The sequence below is a fragment of the Eucyclogobius newberryi genome, unplaced genomic scaffold (genome assembly GCF_026437365.1).
Source record: "Eucyclogobius newberryi isolate DKJ021-1_F unplaced genomic scaffold, fEucNew1.0.hap1 SCAF_15, whole genome shotgun sequence".
Classification (NCBI taxonomy): Eukaryota; Metazoa; Chordata; class Actinopteri; order Gobiiformes; family Gobiidae; genus Eucyclogobius; species Eucyclogobius newberryi.
In genome coordinates this window covers 6,663,973-6,688,779 of record NW_027315779.1, presented here as the reverse complement: position 1 = coordinate 6,688,779, position 24,807 = coordinate 6,663,973, and the positions used below count along the sequence as shown (strand labels likewise).

The window sequence follows — 24,807 nt, the reverse complement described above, 5'->3', positions numbered from 1 at the left end:
TTGTTTACCGGTATTTTGAATTAAGGGGAATTTAGAGCCAGAGTGTGCACAGTCTCCCGCTCTGTGCACTGAACGATGGAAGGAAGAAATGTAACGGTAATTAGTTTCAGAAAATCCATGCTTGGTCTAAATGTCTAAATATTTACGGACCAAGTAATCCAAGTATTTCGGAGGTAGACAGCAGTGAAGCAGCAGAAGGATTACTCTCAAGTAGACAAATATGAAATAATAGCAATGGCAGCAGAGTTTGTGGAAGTATTAGTAATAGAAATAGCAGCATTAGCCTCAAGTGTATTTCATTTATCCCTTTATAGAACAATGTAATAGTAGTAGTAGCAGAACCTTTTACAACATTACATTTGGATAAAGACTCCTCGTCTTCTCGTTAATAGAATACAGACTGAATCGTATTTACAAAAACAACAAAAATAAGTAATGATCTTGAATTTCCAGGGTAGAAATGTCAGTTTGTTTCTCTATTACACTGGATGGAAAATATATACAGTATATATATATTATTTCCAGCCTCAAAATTGTATTTGAGCTTTGTAAAAAGTATATTTGTGGTAAAGTATGTAGGGTCAAAATTTCTGTATGTATTTGTAAATCTAAAAATGTGTATTTGACCTTAATTAACCATGCTACTTGTCTATTATAATCTCCTAACAACATACAATAGTACATTTTTAAAACTAGGCTCTAATATCACCCATATGTCTGAGTAGTTTTAATTGAATATTTTGAGAGATCCAGTTCCTCCATTGAAATCACATTATGTTGCACTTCACATTAGCCTCATTACAGAATGTACAGACTTTTAAAGGGTCTTTTTGATGCCTTGTTACTTCACCTTTTTTGTTTGTATGCAGTCTGCGTTCACGTCACATTACTGTATGGCAACACTCATCGTACACAACAGCAATCTGCAATTTAACAATCTTCATTTCAAACCATCTGTATTAAATATTATAGTATTGTGTGCTGGATACTACTCTGCTGAATGTATCTTACAACAAAAATGCAGAATTATGTTTTAGGATGTTTTAATTGTCTTACCTTTATTCAAGTAATTTGCCAAGCTCAGCACAAACGCTTTGGGAAACATAATAGTACAGACTTACAGCCACGTGACGTTTGTGGACAGCCCCGGGACGTCCTGCAGACCGACTCTCACACAGTTGACTTCGGTCAGAGTGCACTCACAGCTGTCCGGATACTCCTGCACCACTGGGACACACAATGTAGGACAATGTTTCACAGCTTCAACTGTATCAATAAATAATCAACTGCATTATTTTACTTATTTAAGAGAGAAAATCAGCATTATTACAATTACTAATTATTTTCTGTTAAGGCTTATCAATCCAGCCTCAATTGAGACTAAACTAGAATATTACAAATGTCTGATTAAAGTAGGTTTTCTCGGACAAATAGTGTAAGCGTGTCCAGTAATGTTTCTGCATGAGACAACTTTATGACCACAGACTATAGTGTGCAACATCGGATATATTTTTCAACAAGATAAATATTTTAATTCTCTGTGCACAGAGCAAATGTAAAGACATGAACAAGTCAGTGTCAGTAATAAATGGATTTGTTTGTGCTCTGTCATTATGTCTTGCCTCTCTGGTGTGCAAAGTGTGGTTGAAGTGAAAAGAAATCACTCACGACACTCGTTGAGACTGTAATAATGCACTGGACTTTTGTTCTGCAGAACTCGCCCGAACAAGTCCGCCCAGCCAGCGTTATCCCCTGTCAGAATCAGATCAGAATCACAAAAGGGTTATTGCCATTTTCAGTGAACAAAACTCACAAAATAGGAACTTGCTTCGGCAAAATGGTGCAACATGAAACAAAGAATAACAATATCAAAGCAAAATATATATGAAACAGGCATGCGTCCTAAATTAGTTTAATTTGATAAAAAATAGATACAGTTGGTCAGACTATAGTGCAAAATGAGTGCAAATGGAAAATTGTTAATATGATAATAAGGGAGGTGTAATTAAAGTGGCAGGTGTTATAAAGTGTTTATGAGTCCAACGGCAGAACAAACAAACTGTTCTTGTGGCGGGAGGTTCTGGTCCAGATGGACCGTAGCCTCCAGCCTGAGGGGAGTGGTCTCCTGCCTGAGGGGAGTGGTCTCCTGCCTGAGGGGAGTGGTCTCCTGCCTGAGGGGAGCGGCCTCCTGCCTGAGGGGAGTGGCCTCCTGCCTAAGAGGAGTGGCCTCCTGCCTGAGGGGAGTGGTCTCCTGCCTGAGGGGAGCGGCCTCCTGCCTGAGGGGAGTGGTCTCCAGCCTGAGGGGAGTGGTCTCCTGCCTGAGGGGAGTGGTCTCCTGCCTGAGGGGAGTGGCCTCCTGCCTGAGAGGAGTGGCCTCCTGCCTGAGGGGAGTGGCCTCCTGCCTGAGAGGAGTGGCCTCCTGCCTGAGGGGAGTGGTCTCCAGCCTGAGAGGAGTAGCCTCCTGCCTGAGGGGAGTGGTCTTCTGCCTGAGAGGCGTGGCCTCCTGCCTGAGGGGAGTGGTCTCCTGCCTGAGGGGAGTGGTCTTCTGCCTGAGAGGAGTGGCCTCCTGCCTGAGGGGAGTGGTCTCCAGCCTGAGGGGAGTGGCCTCCTGCCTGAGGGGAGTGGTCTCCAGCCTGAGGGGAGTGGCCTCCTGCCTGAGGGGAGTGGTCTCCTGCCTGAGGGGAGTGGTCTCCTGCCTGAAGGGAGTGGTCTCCAGCCTGAGAGGAGTGGCCTCCTGCCTGAGGGGAGTGGTCTCCAGCCTAAGGGGAGTGGCCTCCTGCCTGAGGGGAGTGGTCTCCAGCCTGAGGGGAGTGGCCTCCTGCCTGAGGGGAGTGGCCTCCTGCCGAAGGGGAGTGGCCTCCTGCCTGAGGGGAGTGACTCGTATAGTCCAGTGAGAAATGCTGGCAGCTTGTCTTTCTTCAGCTGCCACAGGAAGTACATCCTGTGCTGGGCCTTCTTGATGAGGAGCTGATGGTGGGCCCCCACTTGAGGTCCCGGGTGATGGTGGGCCCCCATTTGAGGTCCTGGGTGATGGTGGCGCCGAGGAAGTGGAGGGAGTCCACGGTGGTGATGGGAGGTCTGTGATAGTGAGGGGGGGCTGGGGGCATGTGCCTTTCCTGAAGTCCACGATCATCTCCACTGTCTTCTGGGCGTTGAACTCCAGGGTGTTACCGCTGCACCAGGACACCAGCCGCTCCACATCCTGTAGACAGACTCATCCCCGTCCCAGATGAGCCACATGAGGGTGGTGTCGTCTGTAAACTTGATTAGTTTTACGGAGTTGTGGCTGGAGGTTTGTGTACAGGGGGAAGAGCAGGGGAGAAAGTACACAGCCCTGTGGAGCTCCTGAGTGTCTGAGACATTCTTCCCCAGCCGCACCCACTGCCTCCGATCCGTCCGGAAGTCAGTGCTCCACCTGCAGGGGGAGTCAGTGCTCCCCCTGCAGGTGGAGTCAGTGCTCCACCTGCAGGGGGAGTCAGTGCTCCCCCTGCAGGGGGAGTCAGTGCTCCCCCTGCAGGTGGAGTCAGTGCTCCACCTGCAGGGGGAGTCAGTGCTCCCCCTGCAGGTGGAGTCAGGCACGTTGAGCTGGGAGAGGATGGTGTTGAATGCAGAGCTGAAGTCCACAAACAGGATCCTGGCGTAGGTTCCCGGAGAGTCCTGATGCTGCAGGGTGACGTTTAGTGCCAAGTGAGAATTAAAAGTGCAATTTGTAAGTTTTCTTGTGGGTGATATCGCCACTTTCTTCAATATGGAGATTATCTATCTTCCATTTATTCAATTAATTAGATAGTATTAATATCTTACAGGAGTGGGCAATAATGATATTAATGGCTATCTCAAAATTATTTGAGATTATCTCATCATCATCATCAGAAACATATTTAAACATGTCTGTAAAGAAGGTGCATAAAACGTGAAGAAAAAAATAAAATAAAAATATCACAATATTCCCTGTATTTCTCTGTAAGTCTGTTTATTTTGCAGCCTTTTTAATAGTTTAATAGTATAGACAATGTACTCAATATTCAAACTTTGCATACCTCTTAAATAACAATTGATATTGTATTTTTTTTATTTCATCTTCCACCTCTAAAATAGTCTACACAGAGAAAACTGTTACCTGGTGGAACATATGACTGTCCGTGTGTAAGTATTTTATTATAGTGACACAGGTTTAGTCGTGAATGTGAATCATCTTAATCTTTGCTCTTTCATCTTTTCTGGTCCTGAGTGATGTCACAGACAGCAGCAGATCCTCCTGGAGCCTCTGGGCCCCTCTGGGCCCCTCTCAGTGTAAACACACTTTGATGTGAGACGATACTGCAGTTCACTGGCAATTAGAGGCAAAATGTGCTCACGACGCAAACTAAGTTTAGACAAGGATTGCTAAGTTTGGTGATGATAATGAGGACTGATTGTGTTTTTCTTGCTTATTGATAATACTTTAAATAATAATTAAAAAAAGGATTGTACACAAAATATTTTAGACTAGATTGAAGAGACATTACTTACTTTTCGAGAACATTGACTGATGAATTAAAAGTAGTAATGGAAGGATCAATACCAGAATGTGAACACATAAATAGAGATGACCGGTTATAGTGATTCTTGTGCAAAAATATAAATACTTTATTTCTACAAACATTGCCCTTTTTTGTTACATTTTAATATTTTTTCAAATTTGTTTATCTGGACATATTTACATTTTAGAGCAGTTCAAGTGAAGCAAAGATAATGATACGTCAAGGAATTCACCAGTCCCTCACCAGGAACCAGTCATTCACCAGGGACATGGGTTATTTCACCAGTGCAGCATCCGGCGCTAGGAAACCAACAGAAACACTCGACTCACTGGATCAATGGTATGAAAAATCTGTTTTTGGCTTTGGGCCTAAACGAAATATGATCTTGAGTCGCATCAACACCGTCGTAACGACCGCTGCCAAGTCCGTAAATCCCTTTAAAGACGCGATAAATTAACACATTTTCAACAGCTGGTTAAAGAGAAAGTGTTTATCTTTCTGGCAATAAAAACAGCAGTTAGAAACCCAATCTGTGCAGTTATTTTGAGCCCTATCAAATAAGTAATGTAATGTGTTCATGCCGTCTTTAAATCATATCCGCTTAGTAATGATGCATGTACCAAACAACAACAGAAGAGAGAGAAAACCATGGGAAAACTTTATAATAAATACACTTCAGTAGCATGCGGTTACTTTTATGGATGGGCAAGCAGACTTTGTTTATTCATCAGTATTAAATAGATGACATTTTACGTAAAAGTGAAAAGAAGAAAAAACATGCAGGAGTCGGTCTCAAACCCACTGTCTCACATAAGGTAAATGCTTCTGTACTGAACTGTATTTTCTATTCAAACTATCAATTATTACTGTTATTTCAGGCTAAAATGTGATTATGCAGTTGCAATTTGGATTGTTTTACTTGATCATTCTTCATATTATCTTGAGGCTGTGGGGGGCGTCCTTCACCTCCCAAATGGGGAAGCTCTGCCCTGACCCCTTAATTAAGAAGCAGCTAAGCTTTATTATTAATAAGCTAGTTGTTCATCAGGAAGTAAGTTAATGCATGATTAAGGTCTAATGAAGGTGTAGTTATTATTAAGTTGTAGCAAGTATTGTTCAAGCAAATATCAAAAAGTCAGAGCGGATAAAAGCTGATTTGAATGATTAAACCAGATTGCACCTAATTATATATATAGGGGGTATTAGGAGATGAGTGGGATGAGAATTGTGTGAAATGTTATCAAAAGTGCAAGACAAAAACTGAACTGAAAGGAAAAACAGTGTCAAAGTGGACGGTGAGTGAAACACGCTGCACTGTCACATGGACCCGGACTGACCGCAGAAGCGTTCGTCGGCCCCGTTGGGACAGTCCATGTGGCCGTTGCACTGTAGAACCTGAGGCAGACACTCGCTCATGTTTCCACAGGGGAACTGGCCCAGCGGACACAGGACGTCCAGCTCCCCTCGGCCCGACACCAGCGCCGCAGCTGCAGGAGAGAGAGGACACGTATAATGACATATTCCGAGAAGGAGAGTCTAAGGACAGAGGACCCTGGGACATCGTCCATCGCCACCACAGACATTGTTGATTCATTTCTCCCTGTGGCCCTCAGAGGCAACTGTTGTTGTGATTTTGGGCCTTACAAAAATAAATTGATTTGATTTGATTTGATATTCCCACGCTATAACGGTACAGGATTAACTCATGTGGGGAGGGGTGTCAGGATTATTAATCACAGTAATATCACAAGAACAAAACATATATAATTGTGAGAATGGTTGGCAGTTATTTCAGTTCGATCTAAATCCAAAAAGTGTGTGTGAAGTTCTTTTTACCTGACTTTTTCATTCAGAAAAGTGAATGAAATCAAATTAAGGTTTTTACTGTTGTTGGATCATGATGCCAGTAACTGTGTAATCATGATGTTTTTCTCACAAAATTAAAGTTGTATGTCGTGGCATTCCCAGCTGTGTGCTCTAAAATACATTTGTTCCACATTTGGAATGGACAAGTTTGTTTTTTCTTAGTGGGGGTGATTGTAGTCAACGGAAACAGATGCTTTATTTAGTGAAACAAATTATTTTTCCAAACTCACAAGTGTTTCAGGAATAATGTCAGTGAGTACAAGCTGTTTTAAAATGATAAGATATTTTTTAATAGGACAATCGTGTTGCAAAAATAGTTGAAATCAGAGTTGGAGCAAGCAAAACATGTTTACTTGATTTGACATACAAACTGTTATAATGTATATATAATGTAATTCAAAATATTCCAGCAACTAATAAACAATCCCCATGTTTATGTTCTAAAGATCTATCCATCCATCCATTTTCTACCGCTTGTTCCCTTTTTTGGGGTCACGGGTGACTGGAGCCTATCCCAGTGACTTCGGGCCTTAGGCGGGGTACACCCTGGACAGTGGCCAACTTGTCGCAGTGTTCTAAAGATGAGACATAGAAATATATGAATTAATCTGACAGCAGTACTTAGTCAGTTATTTTTCATTTTCTGGCCCAAAAGCTGAACAAATATAGTGTGAAATGGGAAAAAGAAAGAGAGCAGAGACATCCTTTGGTCCAAGTCAGGAAATGAACTTGCTATTTGCATTTTCAACCAATGCAGCTGGATATTAATTGAGAGTAAGAGAAGTTTGTCTCGAAATGTTAGTCCAGAAATGTTATTATGGCTTCTTGGCCACCGCCTGCACTGCCCGGAGTCTCAAACGACTTCACGAGCGGTGCCAGTACAACTAGGGTGAAATTCTGACTGGAAATGTGTGAATAAAGGTCTTTGGTCCAACATGAGCGCAAACATTCAACTTTCACTCTGGATTTTACTACATTTTATTATGATTAGAATGTATTCAAATCAGGACAAATCTACATGTATTGTTTAAAAAGTGATCCTTGAACCCATCAGACATCTGGACACAGGTCACTATGATTCTGACCACGTCGGACTGCTCTGGAACGCCACTCGAACTGAGCTGGGAGCTGGTTGAGGGACTCCCACTTCACATACCATATCAATTGTGACAAATTATAACAATGACACTAACTGCAAATAATAGTTTTGAGTGATTAACCACAGCATAAAGAATGTAACCGTTCATTACAAGTGAAATCTGCCAATATTCTGATATTGAACGTTTAGATTAATGCGTCTAACTGTTGCATTTCTTTAGCCGACAGATCAGCATTTGATAAATAGTTATTTCAGTTAGATTGGAAAAAAACAGCTTCCCCATATCAGCATAGATCTAAACTAAAGCAGGATGCAATTATTAAAATGACCCCACGAGAACACCTTTTTAGAATAATGTGATGTGGAAAAAGGAAAGGTATTTATACATTTTCATTACATTACATTTTTACAAGGATTCTGACAAAATAAAACCTTTCTGACGAGCAAAATGCAGCACAAGCAAATGTTGTATTGTTATTATGGAGCTTTAAGTTGACCTCGTGTATGTCGGCGTTGTGTTTAGAGGTCGATTTGTCATTTGAGAACCACTGACTCAGATGATCTCAATGTCTATCCATCTATTTAAATATAGAAAACCTCTCAATCACCGTCAGTTTTGTAAAGAATGTGTTTTAGAACGGCACCGTTTCAGCCTCTGTGACGCAGCACTTTGTTCTTCATGGACTTTTGACCAAGACACTCACTGTCAACGCTGCTTTAACGCCAAATATGCAGAGGACACATGTTGTGATATGTACACAATATAAAACTCACTAACTTACTTTGATACTAAGGAATTGACTTGACTCGTGATTTTAAACTAGTTGTGATGAAGCTCGAGATCATTCTAAAGCTGTTTTCCATAAATGTTACTTTTTGTCCTGTTTGTCCTTCGTTTAGTATCAATACTTGCTCAAATGAGTATCTAGTTTCGATACCAGTTTAATACTGAGTTGTATTTGATTTTCAATACTTTTGACAGTCCTACTCTACAGCCACTACAATGCACAGTGTTTGAAAATGTTCGGTGAATGTCTGAGAACTCTGAAAGACCAAAACGAGAAAAATAAAGCATGTGTGTATTTTGAATAATTACCTTCTTTGTCAATGACGACCGAAGTTTAATTCATATTCAAATTATAGAGTTTTAATTTGCAAAAACAGACATCTCAGTTTTGACAAAGTATTGTCAAGTTTTTCTTCGCTTTGATACCATCGTCTACACATTATTGACAACAGTTCGAGGGGATTTTCTAAAGAAGGGATGGAATCACTGTTCCTTCTAAGCTAATCGCGCACTGCACGCACATAGTGCGCGCAGAAGAAAATCTATGGCGCGCAGAAAATTTCATTCACCATAAACCTATTAATTAATATCTAATATTAGATCTAATCTAATCTAATTACCAAACGGCCACCGGGGGCAATCTAGAATGAAGCGCAAGCGTTTGACACTGTAGAAGACTCTCTGGACAGTAGTGGACAGTAGAAGCACTGTCCAGCAGGACTCTCACAACTACTATACATCTCATGAACAACAGGATTTTTGTATTTTTCATTTTAAGTGGGCCTAATTTCTTGTAATAAAAGTAAACTAATGTGATTTGATTATTTGAATGTAATCCATGGTTTTGAACAGGCGTGTGATACTGGTGTGTCCTCACACATCTGATGTCGCTCACTGTGGTCCTCAGTGTGCTCAGAGAGCTTGTGTGTTTGCCCAGACACATAAAAAATTAGAGGGATCATTGGGTGGAATAATATTGTTATTGCACTAAAGCAGATTGGGATTTTGAAAACACTGCAAGACAAGCAGTGGAAAGGGTGATTTACATGTTTTTATCTGAGGAACGTGGGGGATAAAAGTAAGTCCACTAAATTCTGCTAATAAACAGCTCACAACAGACGCCTTCAGGACGGGCAAAGGGCAGAAAACAGTGCAGATTTATACTGGCTCTTATTGTTCGTATTAGTTTGAGCTTAAGTCACAGCAGGTAATTACCCACACATTTCTGTCGGAACAGCCCATGGCACCTTATTATGGAGCTGTTTCCTCCAGATAGCTGTGTGAGCTAGTGCCAAGGTGCTAATGCAATAACAGGAGAAAGATTCATGTGAATGTTTGACCAGCTTTGTGTCTATATCTGTCTTTAACCATTCCAGCACAGGCAAAATAAAACCTTTCCACCAATGTTGTAAAACTAGTTCAAGTTCCCTTTTTCTTTCTCACTTCTTTACACCAAGAACTCGCAACGAAAATATTTGGCTTTTTTTTTAAACTAGAAATGACAAAACCAAAAGAAGTGAAGAGGTGTCCATGTACCACCTAAAGGACCTTGTGTACATCTTGTAGTACTCGTGCTCTATGTCATCCATGAGTGACATCACAGCCAAAATGCAGAAACAATTTATATGGAATTGACGGAATTTTCTGTCTAAAAATAATAACTATTGCTATGATCGTGTGCTCAGCGGGAACTCGGGGGATTTATCAAATCAAATCAAATCAAATCAAATCAATTTATTTTTGTAAGGCCCAAAATCACAACAACAGTTGCCTCTGAGGGCCACAGGGAGAAATGAATCAACAATGTCTGTGGTGGCGAGGGAGTCAGACAATGTCTGTGGTGGCGAGGGACGATGTCCCAGGGTCCTCTGTCCTTAGACTCTCCTTCTCGGCCAGGAAAAACTACAAAAAAAACCTCTTTGGGAAAAAAGCGTAGAAACCTGGAGGAGTTCCAGTGAAGGAGAGATCCGACTCTCACAGACAGACACTTATGTGTGTTTTATCTCAGACCGTCTGGATTATGATGTTTCGATGCTGCTAAACGTTAGCTAATTATTTGTTTTCTAAAATATCCAACAAATTTGACTTTAGCTGGATAAAGTTACATCTTTAGTAAACTGTAGTGTTGGGTAATATATTTTCATGTTGTTTCCACACAGCAGGAGACGTCAAGTGTTGAAGTCGCTAGAAGCTTTTGTTCCCGAGTTGTTTTCCAAACTCCTGAAAGAGTTCATGAGCATTTTTCACCTTGGAAAAAACATGTTCGCTGTCACATCCGCTGCTCATATATCCAACCAAGAAGTAAAAAAAACTTCACCAAAATAGTCAAACTGGGGAAAAATAGCCAACATTTTAAAGAAAACCTTAAATGCCACTTAACAGTATATTACTATGTTTAAATTCTGACCTGTTAAATACACTTGAAGTTCATCTTTCACATCATTATCACACAAAGCCACTTCAGAATCCAGTGCGTTGCTCAAGAACATTTCCACAACTTGATTGGATGAGTTTATAGAATAAAACCTCTGCACATGGACCACCTGTTCATCTTTAGACACATCGGTACCTCCAAATGAATCCCAGTTTCTCTCATTTCTCTGCTCCACATCTGCACAAAGCAAACTCTCCAGTGCATTGCCCAAAGATTTCCATCTTGGTCGATAGACAAAAACATGTTCTCATATATTCTGAGGGATTATCATTTCTAGCACTGCCAAAGTGTCACATAAAAGATAAATGTCTGCATTAATATAATAAATTGAACTATTTTGAACATTTCAGACTGCACTGAAGAAAATGTCACTGCGATCAATGCCAAAAGCGATCTGAGAAAGGAATAGAATACAATATCAAAGAAACAGATCAGAGAGATGATTGATCTCTCTGCCATGGGCGGAGCCAGGGCCTGGCTTTGGGTTTTGAGCCTTTGTCCAAAAGCCCCGGATGTATTAGTATGTATATAAAATGCATTCTAAGAGCACTAATGGCTTTAGCGCAGCAGTTTGAGCATTGGTTTGGGGTTTGGGGGATCAGGGTTCAAACCCAGCAGTGGCTTCACTTTAATTGTGTCATTCTTTTCATATTTTAAACGTTTTAAAAGTGAAACGTGTCATTTGTGCAGAGCGGAGGGTCACTCTCCTCCATCTCTGATTGGGTGCTTGTTCTCTTTACCCGTTTCATTGCTTATTTTTGTTGAACTGGTGTATGATTGGCTGCATGTAGAAAGTGGGCGGGAGCGAAAAAAATGCCCAGTACAGCAGACAGCAGTCATGTGATCTGACCATGGAGCTGGCAAAAAGGCCTTTTCTACATCATTTTACTGAGGTATTGCAAAAAGTGAAGGGCATAAATAAGAGAAGATCGACTGGAAAAAAGAGACATTCAGAACATGTGCTGCAAATTAAAGTTTATCTAAGGTAGAATAGACAACAACAGCACATGATCGTTCAAACCATGAATTCATTGTGGTTGTCAGTGTAGCAGTGGCTCATGTTTATTCATCTACAAAGCTAAAGCAGAGAAAGTACAGGTTCCTTTCTTTTTGGGCTAAGCCCAGGATGTTTAGAATGTCTGGCTCCGCCTCTGCTCTCTGCTATCATTTTAAAGGCGCGTAAACAACATAAACAACATGAAAAATTACCACACTTACCAAATGCTTTTCCAGCATCTGAACTATTCACCACAATGAGTTTAAAGCGCTTTTGACAACTTCATGAGCCTTCACGGTAAAGTTAACATTAGCAGGCTAAAGGCGCACTCTGAAGAGAAGGCGCTGCGGTCTCATTTTCACCCGAATAAGATGCCTTTACAAAACATCTGTACTGGAGCAAAACAGATTTGACTTTATTACATGCACACATTTCAGGTACATACAAACTCTTAAGAATCCATCTTCTTCCTTTGCAGTCCACACCCGCGCTAGATGGGCCAATCTCATGGCATTTAGGGCCTGCAGGGGGGACTGGAACCAATGACAGTTTGGGTGGAAGTCAAAACAAGGTGAACCAGAACAAACTGGCGTTGCCGACACGGCGGCGCTTTGTACATTTGTGGATGAGAAAGAGATCTGTGCTTTTCTGAACTCTGGATTTCACACGATTTTTCAGCTTCTTACGGAGAGAGCCTTTCCAGATTGATTCATGTGGAGAACTCCATTCAGAGATCAATCCTGCGCCGCTAATACAGTGCTAGAAAGAGATGCAAGAACCGAGGAAAAAGTCAACCATAGAAATGTGAAGGATTAATCAGGAATCACTGAGCATTACCAGCGCTTTTGCCCTTTGGTGGTTTAGTCGATTAATCAGTCAATTGTGTTTTAGTCCTTATTCTGTTTGGACTATAAAGACTTATTTATGGCCACAGCAGAAAGGAGTGAGTTATCTGAAGATTGAGGATGTGAATCATGAGTTTAATCTGCCTTTTTTAAAACATATACACATAAAATACACTGCTTTCTGTTGCTTTGTGTACAGGTAATTCTTTTGAAATGAATGAAATCTTTGCACAGTCTTGAGAGTGCAGTTTGGGTCAGAAACATAAGATCAGATCGGGTCAGATCATAAATACTGAAAGGTTTTTAGAGCTTTTGCCAGCACGCATTTTATTCTGCTATTTCATGCTGCTAAATGTTTTTTATGATTTGGTTTTTGAGATATTCTGTCAAGTTTCCTCATTTATGATAATTTTATGATTTTCTAATATACTGTAAATAAAGGCGGGAAATATATTGAAGTTAAATAATATTGTGAATGTGGTTTTGAAGCAATGCAAAATGATTGTATATTGTTTATAGTAAAAAAGGACTAAAAGAGCTGATTAAACATATTCACATCCGTCTGATAATTAAACCTCAACTAATAAGTTTGAATACATGTTTTAACACATTGCTTTTGGGTTGACATAATTATGTTTGACTACTGAAACCAGGAGAGGTGTCAATATCTCCCACTCATAAATGCTTATCAAAATCTAGAAGGAAAAAAAAGTTAAATCAGGGTTCATGTTTATTATAGTCAAGCATTGTAACTTGACTTGCTTTGTCAACTAAACCCTCTTTGTTCTGACTGAAAAGCTTCCAGGAATAGGTTGTGTCTCTTAGAACAATAAAGCATTAAGTCTGAACATAGAGTCCTGGGCACACGCTCGACTGGTCAAAGCATCTCTGCTCCTGCTGAAATGTTGAAGAATTGAAAAAGAGTTGAAAAGAGAGGAATGCTACTCTAAAGCAGGAGAAGATTATTTAATTACAGTACGAAACCCAGAGACATAAACACTCAAGACCTTACGTGGTGGTAGTATTGTCATTTCAAGTTAGAACATTATAATGTGTTAAACATATAAACAGAATAAGACAGGATATAATGTTGTTTGCAAAGGACTTCATAAGAATTGCAGTCATTGGAACTTTCTGATTGCGACCGTTCAAAATGCGACTTTGTGATAAAATGTGAATATATGATTATATTTCTGTAATGTATTTTATCTGCATAATAGTGATATTTTATCTGCATCATTAGTCTAAGAGAAGAACGGGTGTGTGACAAACTGCATTTGTGAAGGGGTCGTAAAGATGGGCCAAAGGATGTTTACCCTAGGGGGGTGACGGCCCAGAGGAGTATGGGTAATGTTTACCCAAGGCTTGATCTCTACGGAAAAATACCAAGTGCCTTGATGTGAGGCTGACCAATGAGAAATGTGACCCGCCTATTCCAGAATATCTAATAAAACCAACCAGCATGGGAAAAAACGGTGTGAGACGCGGGGGTGAGACGCAGGAGGGTCAGCCAGGCTCCTTACAACGGCCTGGCTGACACAGTCCCCGCGTTTTCTCCCATGCATGCCACACAAATGTCTGATGTTTCTGTTTCTTTTCATATTCTAGGTTGAATTGTGTTCTCGATGTGTTACGGAATAGCATCGGTGTATGTCTAATTCCATGACAGACTTTGATTGCGATATAGTGTCCTGTATCTTGACCTAAGTCAAGTCTGGCCATGTGACATTGTAGAGTATTATAAGATAACGAGGAGTTGAACCGGAGGTGTTCTTGGTGCAGCGGTGCCAGGTCCCAATTAGTAAACACCTATCATTTCTATCAATGACTTCCTCATCCTCTTGTCTACAAGGTTAACCCATGGATGTATGGTTAACCCTATTCCTTGGTCTTTTACATGAGAAAATATTGAACCACTTGAGATAATCAAACTTGAATGTTTCTGTTTGTCTCACTGCAATGATCACACACCTCCTCTAACTCTTATCAGTGAGAATGGACTCAAACTACCAACAGGGCCACAATGAAACATGAATGATCCCAGAGAATGTGGCCATCAGGACAAAAAGATGTGAAAACTCCAGACCAAAATAGTCTGCCCAAAATTCAAGATTATAAATAAAGACATTTATATCAAGTTGTTCTGTTCCCGTCCACAGATCTGTGCCTTGATACAATCGTGTCTCAGGTCGACAGACAAGTCCTTGGACTTCATGGCTTTGTTTGTGCTCTGACACTGTTCACTGTGGGACCTCTTTATATATAGAGGTGTGTGCTTTTCCAAATCATGTCCAACCAACTGTAGAAGCATCTAAATGATGATCAGTGGAAAAATGATGTACCAATCACCTGAGTATCATGGCAAACACTGGGAATAATAATGCACAATACATTTGCAAAGCATTCTAACAGCCTTCTTTTACCACTCTATTGTTTGTAGAATGTTGAGGCAAATAATGAATTTAATCCTTTTTGGAATAAGGCTGCAACATAATAATATGTGGAGAAAGTGAAGCGCTGTGAATACATTATGGATGAAATGTAATTCAGAATAATCAAAAGTGGAAAGGAAGAGTCCTCTCTCTCACATACAGGTGCAGACCGGGGGATAAAAACCTACTACTATTATTTTTCCAGTATAATTTTTATCCAAACCCACCTCAAGGGCCATAAATTAAAACTTTTTGACTAACAGACTTGCTATTTTTATGATACAGAAAAACAAGAGTTGATATGTTCACAACTTCAGCCAGGCTTTAGTTGTTTCTTCATTGGTCAATCAATCCCCTTCTGTGCCACTACAGCCAATCAGAGAGCAGACTCTGCCACTCTCATCACATTCCCCTGGCCTGCCCCGCCTCAGTATCTGGACCGGTCCATTTCCCTCTTGTCTTGTGTGTTTCCGTAGCTCCCAACAACATGTTATCCTGTTTTGACCTGCCCTTTTGGACTTTGGACCTTCTCTTTTGCCTGCCCCATTCTGGATTTGTTTGCTACGCGTTACGACCTTGTTTTGATCTCTGCTGGTAATAAATACCCCTATTCTACACCTGAACTGTTTCCTGTGTCGTGCATTTGGGTTCTTGCCTGCTTAATAGTGATTTAATAGTGTTATTAACCTTATCTAATTGATTATTTGCCAGAGACAGACTTTTAGTACGTTTAATGTTGATTAATTATGATTATGATATAATGAAGCAATAGATCCAGTCAGTTTGACAATTTATTCTGTGCTCATCAAATTAAAAGGAAGCCGTATTTTAATTGGAGGTCGAACACAGGAAGTAACAAACTGCACAGGAGACATGAGCAAAACAAAACAACAGTTATAATTTAGAAAACTTAATGATGAAACAACAATAAAACAAAAGTAGCATCGTTACCACTCGATCCTACTAAGGCAGAGTGACCAACGATGACGACAAGTACAATGTTTTCTTGTCAAGATGAATCATAACTGAATAAACAATGGCACTGAGAAGGAAATCCTGAATTTAGAACATAGATCCCAAATCTTAACTAAAGTATATTGTCAAATCACCAACCGAGTAAGACTATGAATCTAATTATTCGAGATCCATTTTATCAGGAAATCTAACCTGGCAGAGGCCAAAGTGTAGTTTAGATTCCATTTCAGCACATTATTCATCTCTGGGGTCCCTCTGTATGAAAGAAATGTGTTGAGATAAATACTTCAAGCTGATTGGGTGAAGCATCACAACTAGTGGTGCACCGATATCGATACAGATGTTGTTAGAAACGCTTGGGCTGATAACCGATATTAGGCCAATATTTTCGATACTTTTGTCATTTTGAACACTTTTTTTTTTTTTTACAAAGAAAAATTGCTTCATTTTAAAATTAGCATCAAGTTTGTTGACTGTAAAATTGACAACAAAGACTGTAGTGTGATACTAAAGACTGGTGACGTATTTTGTTGATGTCATTCTTGGAACGTGCATGTTTCCAAAAATACATCTGGTTTGTGCTCATCTATGACATCATAAACAGGAGCTGAAATGTTCTGTTCTCAGTGAACCAGCAGCATTAGTCAGATGAAAAGGGACAGGGACTTGAATAAGAGACCAAAGTGATAGCACTGGTGGGAAAAAGGCTCTGCTACAATGATAATGAACAGTAGGATAGCTTTCCCAGCCAGATGCCCTTCCTAATATGCCCTCCCTAAAACGTGGGACTTGCAGAAGCTTATCAACATTAATTAATTTGAGTTATTCATAGATTCATGATTCATCGTTTCTGGGTTGTGATTTGAATGTTGGCATTTCCCAGTGATATTGTGCCAGAGCCAGCCACAAATTAGGGATCACTCAACTTTTTTGGGTGGAGCGTAGGGTTGAAATAAAAAAAATCACTCTGGAGCCAGGCCTGGGGTGGGTGTCGACGGCGGGCGTTTGGTGGCCAGGTCTTTACCCCCGGGGCCCGAAAGGAGCGATGTGGGGCTGTCCCCCACAAGAAAAAAACAAAAAACCCAACCATATAATTGCCGATTCGACATTCGACACTGAATCTTAATCTTACTATCCTTTGATTAAAGGCGCAATGGACGATTTTTCGGCGATTTTAGAACTCAGGCGGAAGTGCGCATGCCACTCCCCAGTGCACATGCCACTCCCCCGTGCACATGCCACTCCCCCGTGCACATGCCACTCCCCCGTGCACATGCCACTCCCCCGTGTGGACTGATACAACACCCACGTGCGTTTGTTTATTAGCGCAACGGATCACATCGCATCTCTCGTCTCCCGTAGATTTCCGTCTCTTCTGAGTCAGCTCGAACTGTCTTTCTCTGTCTTCATTTTGTCCCGTACACTGAGGGAACTATATTATGATAGATCAATGTGCTTAGGCACGCGGAAACGTGCTGCTCTCGGGGGACGAGCCGCACGCGGCTGCAGGTGAGCGGTAGGTGCGTTTTATGATTGATAGATAGCAGGACTAATTGGCAGTCCACGCCACGAGGAAATAAGACTCAAATTTGGGCCAAAAAAATCGTCCATTCAACCTTTAATTGCCCAGCTCTAATTTGGCAGTACTCAGAAAGTCAAATAACAAATGAGGTGGTACTTTTAGAACCACTGTTCAAGACCTTTTCCTGGCAACAGCAAAACTCCTGATGAGAGATGTAAAAACAAAAACAGAACCGGACTAGTTTTAAAATATAATTAAAACAGAAGGTACATATAGTCCAAAGTAAATGTCCCATTTGGTCAAATGTCCTTACAAATTAAGTCTGATTTTTTGTCCATTCTAATTTCGGTCTGGTCTTTGATTGTCGGTACAATTGGTGTCACCCATTTTTCATGAGGACCTTTTTCCTGCTGCCAAGAATATGCTCCAATAACATCCGATGATTGTGCCCATGGCAGGTGATGTGAGGCCCAAATGCATTAGTTCTGAAATGGAGTGGGATGGTGATGTCAAAAACTGTCTGCAGCGCTTTATTGATCTCAGCCCCAAAACTCATGGTAATTGTTTGTCTCCTGGTAACCACAGTTTATCCAGCTGTTAGCATTTCCTTGTGAGCATTTTGACATGTTGTTATGAAAAAACATGATAGATTTTTTCATTTTCTTTTGATAGTTGTAGAGTTTTGAACTGGATTCGAGGTTTTTTTCCTTGTCAAATCCTGAGGATGTTTTATTCCACTCATCAGACAACCGGTTTGGGAGAGTCTGGAATAGATAGAGAAATCTGGGCAGAACATCATTTTTTATTGTTTCAAACCATTGACTTGGACTTAAGTATGAGATAAGAGTACATTTTTCAAAAAATAGAGGTGCTTCAATCGATCATGATAATGATCGGGACGATCACGGCAAAAAACATGTGATCTCTGATCTGCCAAATGGGCCAATTCACTAGCAAGGACCACAACCCCAGCTACGATGTGTTTATTGGCATGCGAGAAACATGAACAACGTGTACTAAAGGGGTACTAAAATGCTTAACAAATGAAGAACTACGCCTAAATATTTGAAGAGGGATTCCCCAAACCCTTTCCTTTAACAGATTTTTGGACAGCTGAGTGTGAAATGGAGACGAGAAAGAGGGGAGGACGTGCAGTAAAAAGGCAGGATTTGAACTGAACACTGTGGCCCTCTGCACTTGGTGCATGGCACGTGTGCTGACACCTTAACCACTCAACCACCAGGCATTGCTCAAAAACCTTTCCATCTCTGCCATAAACACCACCTGTACCACCAACAGAATTGCCCCTATTGCACATTTATTTAGTTGTACGTTGCTAAATATGGATATAATGTCATTTATTATAGGTAAATGGTACATATTGACATGAAACATTTCATTACTTCACATCGGTGTGTGAAATGATCAACTCAATGTCAGGTCAGAGTGACCCAAATAATCAACTTAACTGACTGGCTCTTGGGTCTGAGTGCAGATAATTTATGGCCCATTACTACACAGACAACATTGATCCTTAGCCACATAGACAGACTTGCTGAGTTTTTTCCTCACAGCTGTGAAAAAGCGAAAAAGCTGTGAAAAAATTACCATCTGCAACTGAGCTAGAACATGGAAAAGTGAAAATACAAACTTTGAATTAACATTTTCTGTTTCATATAGAGTGTACGTTATGAGTAGCAATACCAACACAACAATACAAGACAAAGCTGCAGTTTAAGTGGAAACACTCCTGAGCTACTGTCCCCACATGATAAAACTTGAACAAGGAAGTTTGTAGTAGATGCTAATATATTTTACATGGTTAAAATAATCCTAGAAGTTATCCTGCTGACAAAACTACCAACAGATGGACAAACAAATGTTGACAAGGTAATATGAAGCAGATGTGAAAGCATTAAATGGTCAAGACGTCCGTTCATTTGACTCTCCAGAAGTTTCTACTCTGAGGCAACGTTCAAGCGTCGCGGCCAAAGCACATTTCAAACCTGTGAGACCCTCACGGCACATGTCAACAACAGACTCTGGTTCCTACATTTATACAAGGCAGAAATGCAACATCAAATTATACTTAATTACAACCACCATCTTTACTAACGGACACAATAGCGAACATTTACTCAAACATGTTTTATAATCATTACAGTAAAATTGGGGGTATATTAACTTTGAATATACTTATGCAAGTGCTCCTCCACTCCACATTAATGTGTTATAATGCTTCTTCGTGGAAATACTTTTTCTGACCAGCACATAATGTATTGATTTCTTACTGTCCGGATTTATCCTCATTATTTAGATGCACTGGTTTTGTGGAGACCTGAGAGTACAGAACAGTCTGTTTGTGTTTGTGCCTTAGGCACAGAACAAGCTCCAGTTACAGCTGATTCTTTCTGACTTTGAGTGGGGGTGTGGCTTGGCAAGAATAAAAAGTAAACAGGCGACCTTATTTATTAATAGTATGATGCAGGTGTTTTTGTTTTGTTTCCAACTTGTGTTTTTAGCACAGTACTGCGTGAAATGGGGGTGAGATTCTGGAATGACATGCAGTAAATTGGACTACACTCCACTCGACCACGAGCGGCACATACTGGACTGGACTGGACACTTTACTTACGAACAGAACAAAGAAGTAGATATGAATTGTAGAGAAATCTGATCATCCACAGCACCAGGTTATGAGTGGATCTGTAGAGAAGGTATTTTATTGGTACGATTATTATGAGAAAAAATATCATGATTTAAGGATTATTCAGGATTACTCAGAACATGACCAAACTTTGACATTTAGGTTTATGTTTTGGACTATTTAATTTTTCTAAATCATGCTTTTTTAGTTCTTACGATTATATTTTGACCTGAATAATCACAATTATTCCATTCCATTTACCAAATAATCCAGATGACTGTTGTATTTGGAAGACAAATTACAATTAATTTTAAAATAACTCTTTCAACGTTAACATTTTTCTCTTGGTCGCATTAGTTGTAATGTGTATGTTTTTGTATTGTATGTATTTAGTATGGCTGTGAAGAGAGGGGCAGAACTGTCAACCCCCAGGGCTGCTCTTTGTCACCGGTTCTGTTCATTGTTTTTAAGGACAGAATTTCTAGGCGCAGTCAGGGGTCGGAGGGTGTCCTGTTTGGGGACCACAGGATCTCATCTCTACAGATGATGTTGTCCTGATGGCTCCATCAGGACCTGCAGCTGCACAGGGACGGTTTGCAGCCGAGTGTGAAGCGGCTGGGATGAGAATCAGCACTTCCAGAAGTTCTCAAACGGAATAAGGTGGCTTGCCCTCTCCAGGTGGGTGGGGAGTTCTTGCCCCAAGTGGAGGAGTTCAAGTATCTCGGGGTCTTGTTCACGAGTGAGGGAAGGATGGAGCGTGAGATCGACAGGCGGATCGGTGCATCACACTGTTGTGGTGAAGAAGGAGCTGAGTCGAAAGACAAAGTTCTTGATTTATTGATCAATATGCATGTTCCTGCCCTCACCTATGGTCATGAGCTTTGGGTAATGACCGAAAGGACAAGATCGCAGATACAAACGGTCAAAATGAGTTTCCTCCGCCGGGTGGCTGGGTGCTCCCTTAGTGTGGACTGCTGCCCCCGCGACCTGGCCCCGAATAAGCGGAAGAAAATGGATGGATGGAATACTGTAGCTGTCCAGATTATTAGCCTTAATAAAGAGTTTAGTCAGAGGGTTATAATGGGCTCTTAGTTATAATAACTCCTTATTTGTACCTGCTGGTTGTTTTTATATTCAAGGTGATGTCATACTCTCAGATGGGGGCAAGGGCCAGATTTACTTGTTGTTTACGCCGTTCTTGCCCATGAAATATCTAAAAGGGGAAATACTTGATGTTTATACTGATGGTTTCTATCAGTGACTAGCCTCACTAACTTCTTGTATTACAACATAATACTGCATTTTAACAAGACTAGTTTTAAGTGCCCTCCATGTGTATTAAATATTACTGGCCCATACAATGTTGTGATGTAATCTGAAACACAGCTATAAAAGTCTTGTTTCTCCAGCCAAAGGATTCTTTCAATATATCAAAGCTTTTAATTCGATTTTCTTTTACAATTTGGTAAAAAACAATGCGTAAACCTTCTGTTGTTCAGAGTTTACATCTCAGGTCAGTGCTGTTTGGTGTAAAACTTTGATTATGAGCCAACCATCTTAAGATCTTAACATCATCTGTTGTTAAATAAAAAATGCAGTTGAGCTTATATATTTTTAATTTTTTTTTTGTCTCCTTGTAATATGATGATGTCAATGTTAAAAAACAACACCTGTAACTGGAACAAGCAGTAGGAAATACATGGATTGCAAAACAAATCCTTCCTTTGATCTCTCTCACTGGTGCATATTGTAGATTGTAGATATTGTGAAAATAATCGACCATAATAAATCAAATAGAATTGTATTAAAAGAAATATCCTGGAGATGTTTCATAGATGTTTGTGGTGAGCCATTATCAGGGCTGTTTACAATATACATCTATATATGTCTTGTACACACATGTCTCAGTGTCAGTGTCTTATTTAATATTGGCATAAAAAGTATCAAAAAGACAGCATGAGAGCAACCTCATCAATTTGCTGATTTATTTATGTCAATATGTGTGGGAATCCAACTTTGCATAAGAAGTAAACCATGCTTTGTATTAAGATACTAAATTACATATAGCTCACATCAAAGTGGGATTTGATAGAAAAATGTCATGGAATTGAGACACACACCGATGCTATTCCGTAACACATAGAGAACACAATTCAACTTAGAATATGAAACGACACAGAAATGTCAGACATTTGTATGGCAAGCTTGGGAGAAAACGCAGGGACTGATCCTCCTGCGTCTCACCTCGTTTTTTCCCATGCAGGTTGGTTTTATTAGATATTCTGGAATAGGCGGGTCACATTTCTCATTGGTCAGCTTCACATCAAGGCACTTGTTTTACAGCTGGTATTTTTCCTAGAGATCAAGCCTTGGGTAAACATTACCCAAACTCCTCTGGGCTGTCACCCCCCCTCGGGTAAATATCCTTTGGCCCATCTTTACGACCCCTTCACAAATGCAGTTTGTCACACACCCGTTCTTCTCTAAGACTGATGATGCAGATAATATATCACTATTATGCAGATCAAATATATCACAGAAATATAATCATATATTCACATTTTATCACAAAAACAAAGTTAAATTGGGTAGAGCCATTAAGAAAAACATAGGCAAAGTAAAACATTCATAAATGTATATTGGGGCAATGTTATCTAGTAATGTCGCCTTCAATTTACAGACAAATGCCCCATCATTTTAGGAAACATGTTCAAAACAAAACAGCTGTTAATGATTAACTTACTTATTCTGTGTTTTTCCTTTGCTTTTTAATCCAATTCCCATAAAAGTTATTTTTGGCCAATCAAAGGAATTCTTTTGGAAAATGTAGTCATCTTGAAGGGCCACATCAATCCAGTGAACGTTCTGGATGGATCCCTCAGAACCCTGGAACATGATTTCACTGACTCAAACCAATTCATTAAAACTGACATTTTGTAAAGAAATAATTATTTTAAGGAAAATTCATGGATCTTTTGAAACATTACATCAATAGTCATTATTTTCCACAGTGAACACTCAAATTGAAATGTTTTCTGTCCAACATTGTTCGATTTGCAGAGTTTTAACCAGTTTGACATCTCGGGTGGTTGAGCACATCAAGTACCTTTTCAAATGTTTCCCTTTTGAACTGGGAATCTGTGGAATGAGGCTTTTCAGATACGATTTTAAACGGTCCAATTTGATTCAATCACTATGAGGCATTTTTTTTATATATCGCCATAATATTTACTCCCCACAGGAACAGCTCAACTCGACCAGAAGATATTCAAGTAAATAAACTCTGTATTAGCTCAACTTTATCTCCCCGTGCAGTATAAAAGATCACAGCTGCCGTTGTATCTTTGAACATATTTCTACACCGACTGTAAGCGTCATTCCCTTGGCCCAGTAAAACAAACCGTCTGTTTTGTACAGATAATGTCCTGAGTGTTTGAGTACAACAAGTATCAAAGCCATGACATCACAAGTATTTGGCCAGTATTCAAAATAAAGCAAAAATATAGCTCAAAATGCCCACATACTGTAAATAGTAGCACAACTTCTCACTTTGCCGACACGTAAAAAAATACAATTCCAATGCCAAATCCAGAGAGAAATATCAGAAAGAGCATAATTCACCTTCTTTCTCACACATAACGCTCTCTCTTTTCATTCTCGGTCGCTGTGTGTTTTCGGGAGAGCACTTGCAGAGAGGTGGAGGAGGCGGAGGAGGAGGTGGAGAGGTTTGCCCGGGCGATGACTCCGGCGTTGGACATGATCTGAATAAATATAGAGCTCTTTTCTACTGAGCGTCTGCCAAGAGCGACCCATATGTCAACAATTCACAAAGTGCCAGTCAAAGTGGCTCGAGCAGGTGCCCAAAAGCCAGACAATAATTGTATCTTTAAACTCCTCTCATGGACGTCACAAGCTTCATTCTGTAGCAATAATGTTACAACCTATAGCAGACTTCTCAAAATGTCAGGATTAATGAGCAATAAACATAAAACACAGAACACGACACGACCAAAGAGCAAAAATGATGATTTTTCAGAAAGAGTGCAGCCCATTTAACCTTGAAATATCAGATTGTCTGGGATTTTTGTGCACAGTGTCTCTTTTTTAAAAAAACATGTGATTATAATAACCGTCAGAGTCTTCAGGTTATTCTAATCTTCGCACCTACTATTTCTACAAAAACATGAATCTTTGAGCAAGTCTTTCTGGTGACAAATGGCAAAATAGTCTCTAGTTTTGTGTATTTTAAATGACTATTGATGCTAGTTCAGAGTAATAGTTGGTATTAAAGGCTAGTTTCAGAGAGCAAAATTACAGCGTGGTTGACACTGTTTTTTTTTTTCAATTTATTTGTGGAAAGCCCTTTGAGATTAGGGATGTCACAATATCAAATTATATAAACAAAATATCATGATTTTGTGCTGCCCTGTTGTGGTGGGTTCACGCTCTCCTCTCCTGTCTAAAACAGCCTAACAAACAAGATATCAAGACTTTATGCTTAATCACAATTACCAGCAAAAAGAAAGGACACGTTAATAGACACACACACTCTCATTCTCAACAGAGGGAATCAAATGCAGTGGCGTCCAGTTATTATTAGCCGGGTCAGACACTTCACCAGATGTGTGGATTCCACCTGGATTTGTGACTCGTGTCCAGCAGAAATGAGGACGAGGGGCA

General features: G+C 40.2%; 1 protein-coding gene across 1 annotated transcript in view; it reads right to left on the bottom strand.

The window, feature by feature from the left end:
- rxfp2a (relaxin family peptide receptor 2a) overlaps window positions 1–6,007 on the bottom strand; it is a 43,080-nt gene extending 37,073 nt beyond the window's left edge. The window contains exons 1-3 of the mRNA XM_072445870.1: window positions 5,861–6,007; window positions 1,669–1,752; window positions 1,122–1,227 (exon numbers count right to left, since the gene is read on the bottom strand). Coding sequence (XP_072301971.1) covers window positions 1,122–1,227; window positions 1,669–1,752; window positions 5,861–5,939 — 269 coding nt within the window. The 5' untranslated portion in view covers window positions 5,940–6,007. The remainder of the gene's footprint in view (window positions 1–1,121; window positions 1,228–1,668; window positions 1,753–5,860) is intronic.
- Between the last annotated feature and the right edge of the window lie 18,800 nt (window positions 6,008–24,807).